This window comes from Scyliorhinus torazame, chromosome 22, assembly GCF_047496885.1.
Source record: "Scyliorhinus torazame isolate Kashiwa2021f chromosome 22, sScyTor2.1, whole genome shotgun sequence".
NCBI classification, from domain to species: domain Eukaryota; kingdom Metazoa; phylum Chordata; class Chondrichthyes; order Carcharhiniformes; family Scyliorhinidae; genus Scyliorhinus; species Scyliorhinus torazame.
In genome coordinates this window covers 103,954,471-103,977,043 of record NC_092728.1, presented here as the reverse complement: position 1 = coordinate 103,977,043, position 22,573 = coordinate 103,954,471, and the positions used below count along the sequence as shown (strand labels likewise).

Sequence of the window (22,573 nt, the reverse complement as noted above, 5' to 3'; positions counted from 1 at the left end):
CAAAGTCCCAGGTTCGATCCCAGCCCCGGGTCACTGTCCGTGGGGAGTTTGCACATTCTCCCCATGTCTGCGTGGGTTTCGCCCCCACAACCCAAAGATGTGCAGGGTAGGTGGATTGGCCACGCTAAATTGCCCCTTAATTGGAAAAAAGTGAATTGGGTACTCTAAATTTCGTTTTTTTAAAAAGGCATTGCGATTCGGACACTTTTGGCGATTGCGGAGCGGCACAGTGGTTAGCACTGCTGCCTCACAGCTCCAGGGGCCCCGGGTTCGATTCTGGCCTCGGGTGACTGTCTGTGTGGACTCTGCACGTCTCCCCATGTCGACTTGGGTTTCCTCCGGGTGCTCCGGTTTCCTCCCACAGTCCAAAGATGTGCAGGGGTAGGTGGATTGGCCGTGATAAATTGCCCCTTAGTGTCCAAAGATGTGCAGGTGAGCTGGGGTTGTGGGGTGACAGGGATAGGGTGAGGGGGGGGGGGGGGGTAATGCACCTGGGCAGGGTGCTTGTTCAGAGGGTTGGTGCAGACCCGACGGGTCCTACGGGTTCCCTACTGCCCCTCAAGGGAAATACGAACTACACTACCCACGATGCACTTTGAACACTGCAACTGGGCCAGGAGCCATTAGACACCGAGGGATCAGCCCTTGCTCTTACAGCATTGGTCAACCTGACCACAGATCAGATCGCTGAGTGGTTGGACCGAATGTCAATCGGTTGCAGCTGTCACGCTTGGATGAGCTGCACCGTCAACAGAGCGAATTCCTCCTGTCTAAATTTATCCAGCATCAGAGCCGCTCAGCGCAGGAATCTCAGTTACCAGCAACAGAGACTCATGAAGGCTTTTCTCTGTCCTGTTTCTGTTTAAAAGCCTGGATGAAAAGAAGATAATCTGCGATGCCGGCCCAGCAGAACCGGTCGCGGGCTCGGGAGAGGAACAATGTTTTAAACAGAGCCGAGTTCATGTCTCTCAACCAGCCCGTGAGGGGCAGCCTGGAGGGGAGGAGTTCAGCGAAGAGAGTGAGCGGGCAGCCGGGCCAGCAACCCCTGCCCACCGAGAGCAAGGAGTCGGCGCAGTTGCCAGAGGAGGACTGCATGCAGCTCAACCCTTCCTTCAAGGGAATTGCCATTAACTCATTGCTGGCCATTGACATCTGCCTGTCCAAACGGATGGGGGTGTGCGCCAGCAGCTCCTCAGCCTGGAACAGCGCCCGCCCTATTGTCAAGCTCATTGGGGTCACGGGTCACGGCGTGCCCTGGATTGGGGGCACTCTCTTCTGCCTGACAAAAAGCAGCACGCCGGCAGGGCAAGAGGTCCTGCTAAATCTTCTCTTTGGTGAGGATTCTGTTTGTGGCAGTCTGATTCAGGGCCATTCTGGCGCGAGCTGCGATCCACAGCGCCACGGGTCAGGCGATAAGGTCACAGTGCGAAGGGCGCCGGATCAGATCTCACTCTAAGATTACTGGAGGTGTTTGTGGTGGTGGTGCGGGCGGGGGCGGGGGCGGGGGCGGGGGGGGGGGGCTGAGCTATGCTGTCCATGATTGCTTACTTTAGAGGGCAGCACGGTGGCGCAGTGGGTTAGCCCTGCTGCCTCACGGCGCCGAGGTCCCAGGTTCGATCCCGGCCCTGGGTCACTGTCCGGGTGGAGTTTGCACGTTCTCCCCCGTGTTTGCGTGGGTTTCGCTCCCACAACCCAAAGATGTGCAGGCGAGGTGGATTGGCTGCGCTAAATTGCCACTCCCCCCCCCCCCCCCCCCCCAACTATCCCTGCCCAAACCCACACTCCACTCTGCAGGTCTGCCAATCCGCCCCCCCCCCCCAAGGATTATCCGGGAGACCCCAGGAATTATAGATTAATCTGACGGCTGCTGGTGAGGGTGGAACTGGGGAGAAAGATTACGAGGTTGTTAAATACAATGCTGCGTTTACTTTATCTACTCTGAACAGTTTTATTGATTAGTTATAAAGAAATTGGCACGGCGGAAGGAAAAAAAAATCATCTTGACCGGCTGACGGGAAAATGATGTGACCAAACCTCCTATCCAATCAGAGTTGGCAACCCTGTTGGTCCCATCAGTAACTATCATTCTTGGCCACTGCTTTGGCTCTTCTGGGCCCAGTTAACCCCAATGTTCTTAGTGTCGTTCTGTTCCCTCACTGGCAGATAAATTCCTAAATCAGAGAACATGGCATAGGAGCCCAAAAATATTGGGGCAGGAGTAGGCCATTTGTCCCCCTCGAACCTGCTCCATCATTCGACTAGACCATGGCCGACCTGATTGTGGACTTACCTACACTTTCCTGTCTGCCTCCCTTAACCCTTGACTCCATCGTCAATCTAAAATCTGTCTAACTCCACCTTGAATGTATGGATTGAGATCTATCAGGATAGGGGAAGATTTGCACAAGATGGGTTGGGGTCGAGCACCAAAGGATAGAGGCAAAATAGAGGAATAGGGAGCATAAAAGATGTTCAGAAAAATCATAGAATCATAGAATTTGCAGCGCAGAAGGAGGTCATTTGGCCCATCGAGTGTACACTGGCCCCTGAAAGAGCATCCTACCTAAGCCGACACCTCCACCCCATCCCCGTAACCCAGCAACTCCATCTAACGGTTGATAACGATGGGGCAATTATAGCGTGAGCAATGCACCTAACCCACACATCTTTGGACTGTGGGAGGAAACCGGAGCACCCGGAAGAAACCCAAGCTGGGAATCGAACCCGGGTCCCTGGCGCTGTGAAGCAACAGTGCTAACCACTGTGCTGCTGTGCCGCCCCGAGATAGGGAGGGATAAAATGGAGGTGGAGTGACAATACTGAAAGACATTTTAGTGTTCGGAAGAGGATGTCCTTGAGGGAGAAAGGGAAAAACCATTTGGTAAGAGCTGAGAAGTGAAAAGGGTATGATCACGTTACTTGGGGATATTCTGAGAGAGAGGCGAGAGGAGCGAATCTGCCGGGAGGTTTGGGGCGCGATTCAGAGGACTCAAGTAAAAGGCCACTAAGCGGCACGTTTGGCGGGATCTTTCTCCGTGGCTGCAGCGCAAACAAAGATCCCGCTATCCAACAGCACGTTGCAGTTGTCTTTGGCCTCGGATAGATTCTCACCTGCTGAGAGGGATTTGAGCCGAAGTTGCCATCAGGAAAGGCTCCTCGCTGTTCAACGCGCCATTTTGGATGGCTGCCCTAATCTCCCCCACCCCCTCCTCCCACTCTCAGGCCCTCCCCCCCATATTTGTGAACTCATCATTCACCCAACCTTGGGGAGAGCCCCAGGAACCCTCCCTCACCCTCACCAACCTGACACGCCCCCCCCCCTCCCCCCCCCCCAGGCCTGCCTCCTGGCGGTGCCAAGGTTCCCAGATGGCATTGCCAGAGTGCCAGTCTGGCAGTGTTGCAGTGATGGGGTGCCGGGTGACTGTCAGGCTTGCACCCTGCCCTGTCCCCAACTACCTGGGGGTCTCTGATGGTCAGGGAGACCCCCCCCCAGGTGCCATTACGACTGGTCCACGTTTGTGTGCAATAGAACTAAACGGCGCCCGGTAAGGTCTCCCAGGTGAGGCCTGTGTGTCCGGACACCGGGTGAATCTGGCGTCAGGGTATTTAAATGAGTCGTACGGCTCATTAAATATGCAGATCCGGATCCCGGCCGGTGAGGGTAAAATCCAGATTGCGTTGAGCGGAGCGAATCGGGTGCCTCGAGGTTGGCTCCCCGATGCGGAGCCTGATTTTGGGCTGATGCATGATTCATCCGTTGCGCTCGGATTCGTGCCATAAGACCTAGGCGCAGAATTAGGCCATTCGGCCCATCGAGTCTGCTCCGCCATTCAATCATGGCTGATATGTTTCTCATCCCCATTCTCCTGCCTTCTCCCCATAACCCCTGACCCCCTTATTAATCAAGAACCTATCTACCTATGACTTACAAACACTCAGTGATTTGACCTCCACAGCCTTCTGCGGCAAAGAGTTCCACAGATTCACCACCCTCTGGCTGAAGAAATTCCTTCTCATCTCTGTTTTTCCTACAAGTGGAAATATCCTCTCCATGTCCACTCTATCCAGGCCTTGCAGTATCCTGTAAGTTTCAATAAGATCCCCTCTCAAGCTTCTAACTCCTACGAGTGCAGACTCCCAGAGTCCTCAACCGTTCCTCATACGACAAGCTCTTCATTCGAGGGATCATGCTTAAAAACATTTTTTTTAAGAGTATCCAATTATTTTATTTTTTTCCCAATTAAGGGGCAATTTAGCGTCGCCAATACACCTAACCTCCACATCTTTGGAGTGCAAATGCACTCGTGATAATTTACCAAAATTCACTAGACTCTGGGGTGGTCCCGGCCACCCTTGGCCTTTAGAGGATGAGAAGGGAGATTTAATAATGAGAGATGAGGAAATGGCTGAGGAACTGAACAGGTTTTTTGGGTCGGTCTTCACAGTGGAAGACACAAATAACATGCCAGTGACTGATGGAAATGAGGCTATGACAGCTGAGGACCTTGAGACGATTGTTATCACTAAGGAGGTAGTGATGGGCAAGCTAATGGGGCTAAAGGTAGACAAGTCTCCTGGACCTGATGGAATGCATCCCAGGATACTAAAAAAGATGGCTAGGGAAATTGCAAATGCACTCGTGATAATTTATCAAAATTCACTAGACTCTGGGGTGGTCCCAACGTGACACCGCTGTTTAAAAAGAGGTAGGCAGAAAGCAGGTAATTATAGGCCAGTGAGCTTAACTTCGGTAGTAGGGAAGATGCTGGAATCTATCATCAAGGAAGAAATAGCGAGGCATCTGGATGGAAATTGTCCCATTGGACAGACGCAGCATGGGTTCATAAAGGGCAGGTCGTGCCTAACTAATTTAGTGGAATTTTTTGAGGACATTACCAGTGTGGTAGATAACAGGGAGCCAATTGATTTCCAGAAATCTTTTGACAAGGCGCCACACAAAAGGTTGCTGCATAAGATAAAGATGCATGGCATTAAGGGGAAAGTAGTAGCATGGATAGAGGATTGGCTAATTAATAGAAAGCAAAGAGTGGGGATTAATGGGTGTTTCTCTGGTTGGCAATCAGTAGCTAGTGGTGTCCCTCAGGGATCAGTGTTGGGCCCACAATTGTTCACAATTTACACAGATGATTTGGAGTTGGGGACCAAGGGCAATGTGTCCAAGTTTGCAGCCGACACTAAGATGAGTGGTAAAGCAAAAAGTTCAGAGGATATTGGAAGTCTGCAGAGGGATTTGGATAGGTTAAGTGAATGGGCTAGGGTCTGGCAGATGGAATACATGTTGACAAATGTGAGGTTATCCATTTTGGTAGGAATAACAGCAAAAGGGATTATTATTTAAATGATAAAATATTAAAACATGCTGCTGTGCTGAGGGACCTGGGTGTGCTAGTGCATGAGTTACAAAAAGTTGGTTTACAGGTGCAACAGGTGATTAAGAAGGCAAATGGAGTTTGTCCGTTGTTGCTAGAGGGATGGAGTTTAAGACTAGGGAGGTTATGCTGCAACTGTATAAGGTATTAGTGAGGCCACACCTGGAGTACTGTGTTCAGTTTTGGTCTCCTTACCTGAGAAAGGACGTACTGGCGCTGGAGGGTGTGCAGAGGAGATTCACTAGGTTAATCCCAGAGCTGAAGGGGTTGGATTACGAGGAGAGGTTGAGCAGACTGGGACTGAACTCATTGGAATTTAGAAGGATGAGGGGGGATCTTATTGAAACATATAAAATTATGAAGGGAATAGGTAGGATAGATGCGGGCAGGTTGTTTCCAATGGTGGATGAAAGCAGAACTAGGGGGCATAGCCTCAAAATAAGGGGAAGTAGATTTAGGACTGAGTTTAGGAGGAACTTCTTCACCCAAAGGGTTGTGAATCTATGGAATTCCTTGCCCAGTGAAGCAGCTGAGGCTCCTTCACTGAATGTTTTCAAGATAAAGATAGATAGTTTTTTGAAGAATAAAGGGTTATGGTGTTCAGGCCGGAAAGTGGAGCTGAGTCCACAAAAGATCAGCCATGATCTCATTGAATGACGGAGCAGGCTCGAAGGGCCAGATGGCCTACTCCTGCCCCTAGTTCTTATGTTGTCCTGCTTTGGTGCTAGTCATGGGTTTGGGAGGTGCTGTTTAAGGAACCTCGGTGAGATCCTGCAGTGCATCTTGTAGATGGCTGCCACTATGCGTCAGTGGTGGAGGAAGTGAATGTTTGTGGAAGGGGAGCAATCAAGCGGGGCTGCTTTGTCCTGGATGGTGTCGAGCTCCTGGATTGTAGTTGGAGCTGCACTCATCCAAGCAAGTGGACAGGCTTTGGGAGGTCAGGAGGTGGAGTTACTCACCACAGGAGTCCCAGCCTCCAATCTGCTCAAGCATCCACAGTATTTATATAGCTAGTCCAGTTTGTGGTCAATGATAATCCCCAGGATTGATATTGGGGAGAATTCAGTGATAGTAATGCCATTGAATGTCAAAGGGTGATGTGACGAAGCAAGAATATAGAGTGGTAATATTGGGGGATTTATAATGACATAAATATCAATTAGGACTTTGTTAGAGTAAAGGGTAAGGAGGGGGGAGAACTTCTGAAATGCATTCATAGAACATAGAACATACAGTGCAGGAGGAGGCCATTCAGCCCATCGAGTCTGCACCGACCCACTTTAAGCCCCCACTTCCACCCTACCCCCGTAAGCCAATAACCCTTCTTAACCTTTTTGGACACTAAGGGCAATTTAGCCTGGCCAATCCACCTAACCTGCACATCCCAGGACCGCGGGAGGAAATCGGAACACCCGGAGGAAACCCACGCAGACACGGGGAGAACGCGCAGACTCCGCACAGGAAAATGGTCCTGATCAGTTTAACTAGAAAGGAGGCATTTCTGGATCTGGTGTTCTGGAAAGAGGTGGGCCAAGTGGACCAGTAATCGGGGAGCATTTGGGTAAGAGCGACCATTGGATGGTAAAGGTTAGATTAGTAATGGAGAAGAACAAGGAACAATCTCATATAGATTGGAAGAGGGCTAACTTCAGTGGGATGTTGAGGGCATCCAGCCATGGTAAAATAGAGGCAAAGATTGACAGGAACCACTGTGACGAACCAATGGGTGACCTTTAAAGCGGAGATATTCTGAGTACGGGCTAGGTTCATTCCGACAAGAGAGAAAGCGAGGGGAGCCAAAGACAGGGATCCCTGGGCGATGAGGGAGGCAGAGATTCTGATGAATCAGGAAAAGAGGGTGTCTGATGCATGGCAGGAGAGTTCCAATAGAGAGAAGTAGACCAGGCACAAAGCTGTAAGCTGAGAGAGGAAATTAAGACGGGCAAAGAGAGAACATGAAAATAGTTAATATAAAAATAGGGGCTGCATGGTGGTGCAGTGGTGAGCACTGCTGCCTCACAGTGTCGAGGACACCATCCGTGTGGAGTTTGCACATTCTCCCCGTGTCTGCGCGGGTCTCACCCCGACAACCCAAAGATGTGCAGGGCAGGTGGATTGGCCACGCTAAATTGCCCCTTAATTGGAAGAAACAACTGGGTGTTCTAAATTTATAAAAAAATATATTAAAAATCTTCAACGGTGGGTAAACAGTAAGATGTCAGTAACGGACACGGCGAAGCCCTGGAAAAGGTCTGAGTTAATTAAGGAGAGTCAACAGGGATTTGGACAAAACAGATTGCGTTTGACTAATTTAATCAAATTTTTTTATGAAGTAACTGACGGTTGACGAAAGGAATACAATCTATGGATTTTCAGTAAACGTTTAACAAAGTTCCTCACAAAAGGCTCAGTACAATGACACCAATGCAGGACTAATAAAACCGGGCAGGAGACGGGAGATCAAACATGTCCTACAGCAAAAGAGTGCCCACTGATCCCTCAGTACTGACCCTCTGACAGTGCAGCACTCCCTTAGTACTGACCCTCTGACAGTGCGGCACTCCCTCAGTACTGACCCTCTGACAGTGCAGCACTCCCTTAGTACTGACCCTCTGACAGTGCAGCACTCCCTCAGTACTGACCCTCTGACAGTGCGGCACTCCCTCAGTACTGACCCTCTAACAGTGCGGCACTCCCTCAGTACTGACCCTCTGACAGTGCAGCACTCCCTCAGTACTGACCCTCTGACAGTGCAGCACTCCCTCAGTACTGACCCTCTGACAGTGCAGCACTCCCTCAGTACTGACCCTCTGACAGTGCAGCACTCCCTCTGTACTCACCCTCTGACAGTGCGGCACTCCCTCAGTACTGACCCTCTGACAGTGCAGCACTCCCTCAGTACTGACCTTCTGACAGTGCAGCACTCCCTCAGTACTGACCCTCTGACAGTGCAGCACTCCCTCAGTACTGACCCTCTGACAGTGCAGCACTCCCTCAGTACTGACCCTCTGACAGTGCAGCACTCTCTCAGTACTGACCCTCTGACAGCGCAGCACTCCCTCAGTACTGACCCTCTGACAGAGCAGCACTCCCTCAGTACTGACCCTCTGACAGTGCAGCACTCCCTCAGTACTGACCATCTGACAGCGCAGCACTCCCTCAGTACTGACCCTCTGACAGTGCAGCACTGCCTCAGTACTGACCCTCTGACAGTGCAGCACTCCCTCAGTACTGACCCTCTGACAGTGCAGCACTCCCTCAGTACTGACCCTCTGACAGTGCAGCACTCCCTCAGTACTGACCCTCTGACAGTGCAGCACTCCCTCAGTACTGACCTTCTGACAGTGCAGCTCTCCCTCAGTACTGACCCTCTGACAGTGCAGCACACCCTCAGTACTGACCCTCTGACAGTGCAGCACTCCCTCAGTACTGACCCTCTCACAGTGCAGCACTCCCTCAGTAATGAGCCTCTGACAGTGCAGCACTCCCTCAGTACTGACCCTCTGACAGTGCGGCACTCCCACAGTGCTGACCCTCTGACAGTGCAGCACTCCCTCAGTACTGACCCTCTGACAGGGCGGCACTCCCTCAGTACTAACCCTCTGACAGTGCGGCACTCCCTCAGTGCTGACCCTCTAACAGTGCGGCACTCCCTCAGTACTGACCCTCTGACAGTGCAGCAGTCCCTCAATACTGACCCTCTGACAGAGCAGCACTCCCTCAGTACTGACCCTCTCACAGTGCAGCACTCCCTCAGTAATGAGCCTCTGACAGTGCAGCACTCCCTCAGTACTGACCCTCTGACAGTGCGGCACTCCCACAGTGCTGACCCTCTGACAGTGCAGCACTCCCTCAGTACTGACCCTCTGACAGGGCGGCACTCCCTCAGTACTAACCCTCTGACAGTGCGGCACTCCCTCAGTGCTGACCCTCTAACAGTGCGGCACTCCCTCAGTACTGACCCTCTGACAGTGCAGCAGTCCCTCAATACTGACCCTCTGACAGTGCAGCACTCCCTCAGTACTGACCCTCTGACAGTGCAGCACTCACTCAGTACTGACCCTCTGACAGTGCGGCACTCCCTCAGTACTGACCCTCTGACAGTGCGGCACTCCCTCAGTAATAACCCTCTGACGGTGCAGCACTCCCTCAGTACTGACCCTCTGACAGTGCAGCACTCCCTCAGTACTGACCCTCTGACAGTGCAGCACTGCCTCAGTACTAACCCTCTGACAGTGCAGCACTCCCTCAGTACTGACCCTCTGACAGTGCAGCACTCCCTCAGTACTAACCCTCTCACAGTGCAGCACTTCCTCAGTACTGACAGTGCAGCATTTCCTAGTACTGACAGTGCAGCACTACTTCAGTACTAACCCTCTGACAGTGCAGCACTCCCTCTGCACTGACCCTCTGACAGTGCAGCTCTCCCTCAGTACTGACCTTCTGACAGTAGCTCTCCCTCAGTACTGACCCTCTGACAGTGCATCATTCCCTCAGTACTGACCCTCTGACAGTGCAGCCCTCTCTCAGTACTGACCCTCTGACAGTCCAGCCCTCCCTCAGAACTGACCCTCTGACAGTGCAGCACTCCCTCAGTACTGACCCTCTGACAGTGCAGCCCTACCTCAGTACTGACCCTCTGACAGTGCATCACTCCCTCATTACTGACCCTCTGACAGTGCAGCACTCCCTCAGTACTGACCCTCTGACAGTGCAGCCCTACCTCAGTACTGACCCTCTGAAAGTGCGGCACTCCCTCAGTACTGACCCCTCTGACAGTGCAACACTCCCTCAGTACTGACTCTCTGACAGTGCAGCACTCCCTCAGTACTGACTCTCTGACAGTGCAGCACTCCCTCAGTACTGACCCTCTGGCAGTGCAGCACTCCCTCAGTACTGACTCTCTGACAGTGCAGCACTCCCTCAGTACTGACTCTCTGACAGTGCATCACTCCCTCATTACTGACCCTCTGACAGTGCAGCACACCCTCAGTACTGACCCTCTGACAGTGCAGCCCTCCCTCAGTACTGACCCTCTGAGAGTGCGGCACTCCCTCAGTACTGACCCTCTGACAGTGCGGCACTCCCTCAGTACTGACCCTCTGACAGTGCAGCCCTCCCTCAGTACTGACCCTCTGACAGTGCAACACTTCCTCAGTACTGACTCTCTGACAGTGCAGCACTCCCTCAGTACTGACCCTCTGACAGTGCAGCACTCCCTCGGTACTGACCCTCTGACAGTGCAGCACTCCCTCAGTACTGACCCTCTGACAGTGCAGCGCTCCCTCTGTACTGACCCTCCGACAGTGCAGCACTCCCTCAATACTGACCCTCTGACAGTGCAGCACTCTCTCAGTACTGACCCTCTGACAGTGCAGCACGCCCTCAGTACTGACCCTCTGACAGTGCAGCACTCCCTCAGTACTGATCCTCCGACAGTGCAGCACTCCCTCAGTACTGACCCTCTGACAGTGCGGCACTCCCTCAGTACTGACCCTCTGACAGTGCAGCCCTCCCTCAGTACTGACCCTCTGACAGTGCAACACTTCCTCAGTACTGACTCTCTGACAGTGCAGCACTCCCTCAGTACTGACCCTCTGACAGTGCAGCACTCCCTCGGTACTGACCCTCTGACAGTGCAGCACTCCCTCAGTACTGACCCTCTGACAGTGCAGCGCTCCCTCTGTACTGACCCTCCGACAGTGCAGCACTCCCTCAATACTGACCCTCTGACAGTGCAGCACTCTCTCAGTACTGACCCTCTGACAGTGCAGCACGCCCTCAGTACTGACCCTCTGACAGTGCAGCACTCCCTCAGTACTGACCCTCTGACAGTGCAGCACTCCCTCAGTACTGACCCTCTGACAGTGCAGCACTCCCTCAGTACTGACCCTCTGACAGTGCAGCACTCCCTCAGTACTGACCCTCTCACAGTGCAGCACTTCCTCAGTACTGACAGTGCAGCATTTCCTAGTACTGACAGTGCAGCACTACTTCAGTACTAACCCTCTGACAGTGCAGCACTCCCTCTGCACTGACCCTCTGACAGTGCAGCTCTCCCTCAGTACTGACCTTCTGACAGGAGCTCTCCCTCAGTACTGACCCTCTGACATTGCAGTACTCCCTCAGTACTGACCCTCTGACAGTGCAGCCCTCTCTCAGTACTGACCCTCTGACAGTCCAGCCCTCCCTCAGAACTGACCCTCTGACAGTGCATCACTCCCTCATTACTGACCCTCTGACAGTGCAGCACTCCCTCAGTACTGACCCTCTGACAGTGCAGCACTCCCTCAGTACTGACCCCTCTGACAGTGCGGCGCTCCCTCAGTACTGACCCTCTGACAGTGCAGCCCTCCCTCAGTACTGACCCTCTGACAGTGCAACACTCCCTCAGTACTGACTCTCTGACAGTGCAGCACTCCCTCAGTACTGACTCTCTGACAGTGCAGCACTCCCTCAGTACTGACCCTCTGGCAGTGCAGCACTCCCTCAGTACTGACTCTCTGACAGTGCAGCACTCCCTCAGTACTGACTCTCTGACAGTGCATCACTCCCTCATTACTGACCCTCTGACAGTGCAGCACACCCTCAGTACTGACCCTCTGACAGTGCAGCCCTCCCTCAGTACTGACCCTCTGAGAGTGCGGCACTCCCTCAGTACTGACCCTCTGACAGTGCGGCACTCCCTCAGTACTGACCCTCTGACAGTGCAGCCCTCCCTCAGTACTGACCCTCTGACAGTGCAACACTTCCTCAGTACTGACTCTCTGACAGTGCAGCACTCCCTCAGTACTGACCCTCTGACAGTGCAGCACTCCCTCGGTACTGACCCTCTGACAGTGCAGCACTCCCTCAGTACTGACCCTCTGACAGTGCAGCGCTCCCTCTGTACTGACCCTCCGACAGTGCAGCACTCCCTCAATACTGACCCTCTGACAGTGCAGCACTCTCTCAGTACTGACCCTCTGACAGTGCAGCACGCCCTCAGTACTGACCCTCTGACAGTGCAGCACTCCCTCAGTACTGACCCTCTGACAGTGCAGCACTCCCTCAGTACTGACCCTCTGACAGTGCAGCACTCCCTCAGTACTGACCCTCTGACAGTGCAGCACTCCCTCAGTACTGACCCTCTGACAGTGCAGCACTCCCTCAGTACTGACCCTCTGACAGTGCGGCACTCCCTCAGTACTGACCCTCTGACAGTGCGGCACTCCCTCAGTACTGACCCTCTGACAGTGCAGCACTCCCTCAGTACTGACCCTCTGACAGTGCGGCACTCCCTCAGTACTGACCCTCTGACAGTGCGGCACTCCCTCAGTACTGACCCTCTGACAGTGCAGCACTCCCTCAGTACTGACCCTCTGACAGTGCGGCACTCCCTCAGTACTGACCCTCTGACAGTGCAGCCTCCCTCAATACTGACCCTCTGACAGTGCGGCACTCCCTCAGTACTGACCTTCTGACAGTGTAGCACTCCCTCAGTACTGACCCTCTGACAGTGCAGCACTCCCTCAGTACTGACCCTCTGACAGTGCAGCACTCCCTCAGTACTGACGCTCTGACAGTGCGGCACTCCCTCAGTACTGACCCTCTGACAGTGCGGCACTCCCTCAGTACTGACCCTCTGACAGTGCAGCACTCCCTCAGTACTGACCTTCTGACAGTGCAGCACTCCCTCAGTACTGACCCTCTGACAGTGCAGCACTCCCTCAGTACTGACCCTCTGACAGTGCAGCACTCCCTCAGTACTGACCCTCTGACAGTGCAGCACTCTCTCAGTACTGACCCTCTGACAGCGCAGCACTCCCTCAGTACTGACCATCTGACAGAGCAGCACTCCCTCAGTACTGACCCTCTGACAGTGCAGCACTCCCTCAGTACTGACCCTCTGACAGCGCAGCACTCCCTCAGTACTGACCCTCTGACAGTGCAGCACTCCCTCAGTACTGACCCTCTGACAGTGCAGCACTCCCTCAGTACTGACCCTCTGACAGTGCAGCACTCCCTCAGTACTGACCCTCTGACAGTGCAGCACTCCCTCGGTACTGACCCTCTGACAGTGCAGCACTCCCTCAGTACTGACCTTCTGACAGTGCAGCTCTCCCTCAGTACTGACCCTCTGACAGTGCAGCACACCCTCAGTACTGACCCTCTGACAGTGCAGCACTCCCTCAGTACTGACCCTCTCACAGTGCAGCACTCCCTCAGTAATAACCCTCTGACGGTGCAGCACTCCCTCAGTACTGACCCTCTGACAGTGCAGCACTCCCTCAGTACTGACCCTCTGACAGTGCAGCACTGCCTCAGTACTAACCCTCTGACAGTGCAGCACTCCCTCAGTACTGACCCTCTCACAGTGCAGCACTCCCTCAGTACTGACAGTGCAGCATTTCCTAGTACTGACAGTGCAGCACTACCTCAGTACTAACCCTCTGACAGTGCAGCACTCCCTCATTACTGACCCTCTGACAGTCCAGCCCTCCCTCAGAACTGACCCTCTGACAGTGCATCACTCCCTCATTACTGACCCTCTGACAGTGCAGCACACCCTCAGTACTGACCCTCTGACAGTGCAGCCCTACCTCGGTACTGACCCTCTGACAGTGCGGCACTCCCTCAGTACTGACCCTCTGACAGTGCGGCGCTCCCTCAGTACTGACCCTCTGACAGTGCAGCCCTCCCTCAGTACTGACCCTCTGACAGTGCAACACTCCCTCAGTACTGACTCTCTGACAGTGCAGCACTCCCTCAGTACTGACCCTCTGGCAGTGCAGCACTCCCTCAGTACTGACTCTCTGACAGTGCAGCACTCCTTCAGTACTGACTCTCTGACAGTGCATCACTCCCTCATTACTGACCCTCTGACAGTGCAGCACACCCTCAGTACTGACCCTCTGACAGGGCAGCCCTCCCTCAGTACTGACCCTCTGAGAGTGCGGCACTCCCTCAGTACTGACCCTCTGACAGTGCGGCACTCCCTCAGTACTGACCCTCTGACAGTGCAGCCCTCCCTCAGTACTGACCCTCTGACAGTGCAACACTTCCTCAGTACTGACTCTCTGACAGTGCAGCACTCCCTCAGTACTGACCCTCTGACAGTGCAGCACTCCCTCAGTACTGACCCTCTGACAGTGCAGCACTCCCTCAGTACTGACCCTCTGACAGTGCAGCGCTCCCTCTGTACTGACCCTCCGACAGTGCAGCACTCCCTCAATACTGACCCTCTGACAGTGCAGCACTCTCTCAGTACTGACCCTCTGACAGTGCAGCACTCCCTCAGTACTGACCCTCTGACAGTGCAGCACTCCCTCAGTACTGACCCTCTGACAGTGCAGCACTCCCTCAGTACTGACCCTCTGACAGTGCAGCACTCCCTCAGTACTGACCCTCTGACAGTGCAGCACTCCCTCAGTACTGACCCTCTGACAGTGCAGCACTCCCTCAGTACTGACCCTCTGACAGTGCAGCACTCCCTCAGTACTGACCCTCTGACAGTGCGGCACTCCCTCAGTACTGACCCTCTGACAGTGCGGCACTCCCTCAGTACTGACCCTCTGACAGTGCAGCACTCCCTCAGTACTGACCCTCTGACAGTGCGGCACTCCCTCAGTACTGACCCTCTGACAGTGCGGCACTCCCTCAGTACTGACCCTCTGACAGTGCAGCACTCCCTCAGTACTGACCCTCTGACAGTGCGGCACTCCCTCTGTACTGACCCTCTGACAGTGCAGCCTCCCTCAATACTGACCCTCTGACAGTGCGGCACTCCCTCAGTACTGACCTTCTGACAGTGTAGCACTCCCTCAGTACTGACCCCCTGACAGTGCAGCACTCCCTCAGTACTGACCCTCTGACAGTGCAGCACTCCCTCAGTACTGACGCTCTGACAGTGCGGCACTCCCTCAGTACTGACCCTCTGACAGTGCAGCACTCCCTCAGTACTGACGCTCTGACAGTGCGGCACTCCCTCAGTACTGACCCTCTGACAGTGCAGCACACCCTCAGTACTGACCCTCTGACAGTGCAGCACTCCCTCAGTACTGACGCTCTGACAGTGCGGCACTCCCTCAGTACTGACCCTCTGACAGTGCAGCACTCCCTCAGTACTGACCCTCTGACAGTGCAGCACTCCTCAGTACTGACCCTCTGACAGTGCAGCGCTCCCTCAGTACTGACCCTCTGACAGTGCAGTGCTCCCTCAGTACTGACCCTCTGACAGTGCAGCATTCCCTCAGTACTGACCCTCTGACAGTGCAGCACTCCCTCAGTACTGACCCTCTGACAGTGCAGTGCTCCCTCAGTACTGACCCTCTGACAGTGCAGCATTCCCTCAGTACTGACCCTCTGACAGTGCAGCACTCCCATCAGTACTGACCCTCTGACAGTGCAGCACTCCCTCAGTACTGACCCTCTGACAGTGCAGCACTCCCTCAGTACTGACCCTCTGACAGTGCAGCACTCCCTCATCACTGACCCTCTGACAGTGCAGCACTCTCTCAGTACTGACCCTCTGACAGTGCGGCACTCCCTCAGTACTGACCCTCTGACAGTGCAGCACTCCCTCAGTACTGACCCTCTGACAGTGCAGCACTCCCTCAGTACTGACCCTCTGACAGTGCAGCACTCCCTCAGTACTGACCCTCTGACAGTGCGGCACTCCCTCAGTACTGACCCTCTGACAGTGCGGCACTCCCTCAGCGCTGACCCTCTGACAGTGCAGCACTCCCTCAGTACTGACCCTCTGACAGTGCGGCACTCCCTCAGTACTGACCCTCTGACAGTGCAGCACTCCCTCAGTACTGACCCTCTGACAGTGCAGCACTCCCTCAGTACTGACCCTCTGACAGTGCAGCACTCCCTCAGTACTGACCTCTGACAGTGCGACACTCCCTCAGTCCTGACCCTCTGACAGTGCAGCACTCCCTCAGTACTGACCCTCTGACAGTGCAACACTCCCTCAGTACTGACCCTCTGACAGTGCAGCACCCCCTCAGTACTGTCCCTCTGACAGTGCAGCGCTCCCTCAGTACTGACACTCTGACAGTGCGGCACTCCCTCAGTACTGACCCTCTGACAGTGCGGCGCTCCCTCAGTACTGACCCTCTGACAGTGCAGCCCTCCCTCAGTACTGACCCTCTGACAGTGCAACACTCCCTCAGTACTGACTCTCTGACAGTGCAGCACTCCCTCAGTACTGACCCTCTGGCAGTGCAGCACTCCCTCAGTACTGACTCTCTGACAGTGCAGCACTCCTTCAGTACTGACTCTCTGACAGTGCATCACTCCCTCATTACTGACCCTCTGACAGTGCAGCACACCCTCAGTACTGACCCTCTGACAGGGCAGCCCTCCCTCAGTACTGACCCTCTGAGAGTGCGGCACTCCCTCAGTACTGACCCTCTGACAGTGCGGCACTCCCTCAGTACTGACCCTCTGACAGTGCAGCCCTCCCTCAGTACTGACCCTCTGACAGTGCAACACTTCCTCAGTACTGACTCTCTGACAGTGCAGCACTCCCTCAGTACTGACCCTCTGACAGTGCAGCACTCCCTCAGTACTGACCCTCTGACAGTGCAGCACTCCCTCAGTACTGACCCTCTGACAGTGCAGCGCTCCCTCTGTACTGACCCTCCGACAGTGCAGCACTCCCTCAATACTGACCCTCTGACAGCGCAGCACTCTCTCAGTACTGACCCTCTGACAGTGCAGCACTCCCTCAGTACTGACCCTCTGACAGTGCAGCACTCCCTCAGTACTGACCCTCTGACAGTGCAGCACTCCCTCAGTACTGACCCTCTGACAGTGCAGCACTCCCTCAGTACTGACCCTCTGACAGTGCAGCACTCCCTCAGTACTGACCCTCTGACAGTGCAGCACTCCCTCAGTACTGACCCTCTGACAGTGCAGCACTCCCTCAGTACTGACCCTCTGACAGTGCGGCACTCCCTCAGTACTGACCCTCTGACAGTGCGGCACTCCCTCAGTACTGACCCTCTGACAGTGCAGCACTCCCTCAGTACTGACCCTCTGACAGTGCGGCACTCCCTCAGTACTGACCCTCTGACAGTGCGGCACTCCCTCAGTACTGACCCTCTGACAGTGCAGCACTCCCTCAGTACTGACCCTCTGACAGTGCGGCACTCCCTCTGTACTGACCCTCTGACAGTGCAGCCTCCCTCAATACTGACCCTCTGACAGTGCGGCACTCCCTCAGTACTGACCTTCTGACAGTGTAGCACTCCCTCAGTACTGACCCCCTGACAGTGCAGCACTCCCTCAGTACTGACCCTCTGACAGTGCAGCACTCCCTCAGTACTGACGCTCTGACAGTGCGGCACTCCCTCAGTACTGACCCTCTGACAGTGCAGCACTCCCTCAGTACTGACGCTCTGACAGTGCGGCACTCCCTCAGTACTGACCCTCTGACAGTGCAGCACACCCTCAGTACTGACCCTCTGACAGTGCAGCACTCCCTCAGTACTGACGCTCTGACAGTGCGGCACTCCCTCAGTACTGACCCTCTGACAGTGCAGCACTCCCTCAGTACTGACCCTCTGACAGTGCAGCACTCCTCAGTACTGACCCTCTGACAGTGCAGCGCTCCCTCAGTACTGACCCTCTGACAGTGCAGTGCTCCCTCAGTACTGACCCTCTGACAGTGCAGCATTCCCTCAGTACTGACCCTCTGACAGTGCAGCACTCCCTCAGTACTGACCCTCTGACAGTGCAGTGCTCCCTCAGTACTGACCCTCTGACAGTGCAGCATTCCCTCAGTACTGACCCTCTGACAGTGCAGCACTCCCATCAGTACTGACCCTCTGACAGTGCAGCACTCCCTCAGTACTGACCCTCTGACAGTGCAGCACTCCCTCAGTACTGACCCTCTGACAGTGCAGCACTCCCTCATCACTGACCCTCTGACAGTGCAGCACTCTCTCAGTACTGACCCTCTGACAGTGCGGCACTCCCTCAGTACTGACCCTCTGACAGTGCAGCACTCCCTCAGTACTGACCCTCTGACAGTGCAGCACTCCCTCAGTACTGACCCTCTGACAGTGCAGCACTCCCTCAGTACTGACCCTCTGACAGTGCGGCACTCCCTCAGTACTGACCCTCTGACAGTGCGGCACTCCCTCAGCGCTGACCCTCTGACAGTGCAGCACTCCCTCAGTACTGACCCTCTGACAGTGCGGCACTCCCTCAGTACTGACCCTCTGACAGTGCAGCACTCCCTCAGTACTGACCCTCTGACAGTGCAGCACTCCCTCAGTACTGACCCTCTGACAGTGCAGCACTCCCTCAGTACTGACCTCTGACAGTGCGACACTCCCTCAGTCCTGACCCTCTGACAGTGCAGCACTCCCTCAGTACTGACCCTCTGACAGTGCAACACTCCCTCAGTACTGACCCTCTGACAGTGCAGCACCCCCTCAGTACTGTCCCTCTGACAGTGCGGCGCTCCCTCAGTACTGACACTCTGACAGTGCGGCACTCCCTCAGTACTGACCCTCTGACAGTGCGGCACTCCCTCAGTACTGACCCTCTGACAGTGCGGCACTCCCTCAGTACTGACCCTCTGACAGTGCAGCGCTCCCTCAGTACTAACCCTCTGACAGTGTGGCACTCCCTCAGTACAGACCCTCTGACAGTGCGGCACTCCCTCAGTCCTGACCCTCTGACAGTGCAGCACTCCCTCAGTACTGACCCTCTGACAGTGCAGCACTCCCTCAGTACTGACCCTCTGACACTGCAGCACTCCCTCAGTACTGACCCTCTGACAGTGCAGCGCTCCCTCAGTACTGACCCTCTGACAGTGCGGCACTCCCTCAGTACTGACCCTCTGACAGTGCGGCACTCCCTCAGTACTGACACTCTGACAGTGCAGCACTCCCTCAGTACTGACCCTCTGACAGTGCAGCACTCCCTCAGTACTGACCCTCTGACAGTGCAGCACTCCCTCAGTACTGACCCTCTGACAGTGCTACACTCCATCAGTACTGACCCTCTGACAGTGCGGCACTCCCTCAGTACTGACCCTCTGACAGTGCTACACTCCCTCAGTACTGACCCTCTGACAGTGCGGCACTCCCTCAGTACTGACCCTCTGACAGTGCGGCACTCCCTCAGTACTGACCCTCTGACAGTGCAGCACTCCCTCAGTACTGACCCTCTGACAGTGCAGCACTCCCTCAGTACTGACCTCTGACAGTGCGACACTCCCTCAGTACTGACCCTCTGACAGTGCAGCACTCCCTCAGTACTGACCCTCTGACAGTGCGGCACTCCCTCAGTACTGACCCTCTGACAGTGCGGCACTCCCTCAGTACTGACCCTCTGACAGTGCAGCGCTCCCTCAGTACTGACCCTCTGACAGTGTGGCACTCCCTCAGTACAGACCCTCTGACAGTGCGGCACTCCCTCAGTCCTGACCCTCTGACAGTGCAGCACTCCCTCAGTACTGACCCTCTGACAGTGCAGCACGCCCTCAGTACTGACCCTCTGACAGTGCGGCACTCCCTCAGTACTGACCCTCTGACAGTGCAGCACTCCCTCAGCACTGACCCTCCCACAGTGCGGCACTCCCTCAGCACTGACCCTCTCACAGTGCGGCACTCCCTCAGTCCTGACCCTCTGACAGTGCAGCACTCCCTCAGTACTGACCCTCTGACAGTGCAGCACTCCCTCAGTACTGACCCTCTGACAGTGCAGCACTCCCTCAGTACTGACCCTCTGACAGTGCGGCTCTCCCTCAGTACGGATTTGTTCTGAATGATATTTTTTGCTATATTGCTAGAAGTAATATCCAGTGAAGGCTGAAAAGTTTGGAAATACAAGGGTTTTACTCCTGGCCTGAAGATTAAGTTACATTATGCACCAATTTTTGTACTCACTGGTGAAAATAACACTGGGAACACTGACACTGGGAACAATGACACTGGGTGCACTGTCATTGGGACCACTGACACTGGGAACACTGACACTGGGAACACTGACACTGGGAACAGTGACACTGGGTGCACTGTCATTGGGAGCACTGCCACTGGGAACACTGACACTGGGAACAGTGACACTGGGTGCACTGTCATTGGGACCACTGACACTGGGAACACTGACACTGGGAACAGTGACACTGGGTGCACTGTCATTGGGAGCACTGCCACTGGGAACACTGACACTGGGAACAGTGACACTGGGTGCACTGTCATTGGGAACACTGACACTGGGACCACTGACACTGGGAACAGTGACACTGGGTGCACTGTCATTGGGACCACTGACACTGGGAACACTGACACTGGGAACAGTGACACTGGGTACACTGTCATTGGGACCACTGACACTGGGACCACTGACACTGGGAACAGTGACACTGGGTGCACTGTCATTGGGACCACTGACACTGGGAACACTGACACTGGGAACAGTGACACTGGGTGCACTGTCATTGGGACCACTGACACTGGGACCACTGACACTGGGAACAGTGACACTGGGTGCACTGTCATTGGGACCACTGACACTGGGAACACTGACACTGGGAACAGTGACACTGGGTACACTGTCATTGGGACCACTGACACAGGGAACACTGACACTGGGAACAGTGACACTGGGTGCACTGTCATTGGGACCACTGACACTGGGAACACTGACACTGGGAACAGTGACACTGGGTGCACTGTCATTGGGACCACTGACACTGGGAACAGTGACACTGGGTGCACTGTCATTGGGAGCACTGCCACACCCCGGCTGGAGCGTCTCACCCTGGCAGCATCCTTTGCTGATAACAAGATGCAATTTCCTTCTGCATTTCTGATTTTTTAATTTGTCTATTATTCCTTTCTCTTCACCAACAAATATGATGGCCAAAAATGTCTTACTTCAACACATTTCAAACGCCTCAATATTTTCTTGAGGCGGTTCAAACTCATCGGAGGTTTGAATCGAGGCAATGTGGAGGGAATGTGTCCATGGTGGGTTGGTCAGTAACCAGACGACACAGACTTGAAATAATTGGCCTGAGAGTCAGGGCAAGGTGAGTTATTGTGACCTGTAATGAGCTGTTTGAAAGGCTGGTGGAAGCAGATTTGATCCTGACTTGCGACGGGGAAATGGATGTAGACGTGAACGGTATTAAATTTGATGCGCTGTGGGGGGAAGAGCAGGCAAGTGGACTTATTGGGATGCTCTTTCACAGGGCTAGCATAAGCAAAATGGGCTGAATGGTCTCCTTCTATACTGCATTGTTCTCTGAATGGCTAAGTCCCTGCTAGTTTCTGCTTTTCTACAAGCGCTGCCTAATTAAGTGTGCGATAGGGCGGCACGGTGGCGCAGTGGTTAGCACTGCTGCCTCACGGCGCCGAGGACTCGGGTTCGATCCCGGCCCCGGGTCACTGTCCGTGTGGAGTTTGCACATTCTCCCCGTGTTTGTGTGGGTTTCATCCCCACAACCCAAAGATGTGCAAAGCAGGTGGATTGGCCACGCTAAATTGTCCCTTAATTGGAAAAATTAAAAAAACATTAAGTGTGTGGTGACCTATATTTATTCCACGCTCGTGCGGTAAGCTCAGTGCCTCATGGAGCATCTGCTTTCATTTCTCATCAACATCGATCTGGCCGGGCTAGAAATTGTGCACCAGGCCTCACGCAAACTCCTGACACTAATCCCGAACGATTAATTTTAACTGGCCACATTCCCTCTTCATTAAACTCCCACAACGTGACGTGACGAATGGGAATAAACAATTAATGCTGGTGCCAGTTACCAGCTGGACTTTGCTATAAACAGTTTGATGTAACCCAATCCGAGAGTATCTTTTAATAGACCTGCTGTCACTGCATTAACTCGAGGAACCGACTAAACACATTTGTGACTGAACCCAGAGATCAAAACTAATGTTTAGAAGCAGATTACGATATAACTTAGCCAGGCTATCATAGCACTGCTGCCTCACAGCCCCAGGGTTCGATTCCGGCCTCGGGTGACTCTGTGTGGAGTTTGCACGTTCTCCCCGTGTCTGCGTGGGTTTCCTCCGGGTGCTCCGGTTTCCTCCCACAGTCCAAAGGTGTGCAGGTTAGATGGATTGGCCATGATAAATTGCCCTTAGTGACCAAAGATTAGGCGGGGTTACAGGGATGGTGCCGGGGAGTGGGGCTGGATAAGGTGCTATTTTGGAAGG

At 54.3% G+C, this 22,573-nt stretch overlaps 1 protein-coding gene across 1 annotated transcript in view; it reads left to right on the top strand.

Moving 5' to 3' along the window:
- The first annotated feature begins 736 nt into the window (after positions 1-736).
- Positions 737-22,573, top strand: part of LOC140399300 (inactive phospholipid phosphatase 7) — a 59,636-nt gene continuing 37,799 nt past the window's right edge. The window contains exon 1 of the mRNA XM_072488800.1: positions 737-1,334. Within this exon, the coding sequence (XP_072344901.1) occupies positions 896-1,334 (439 nt within the window). The 5' untranslated portion in view covers positions 737-895. The remainder of the gene's footprint in view (positions 1,335-22,573) is intronic.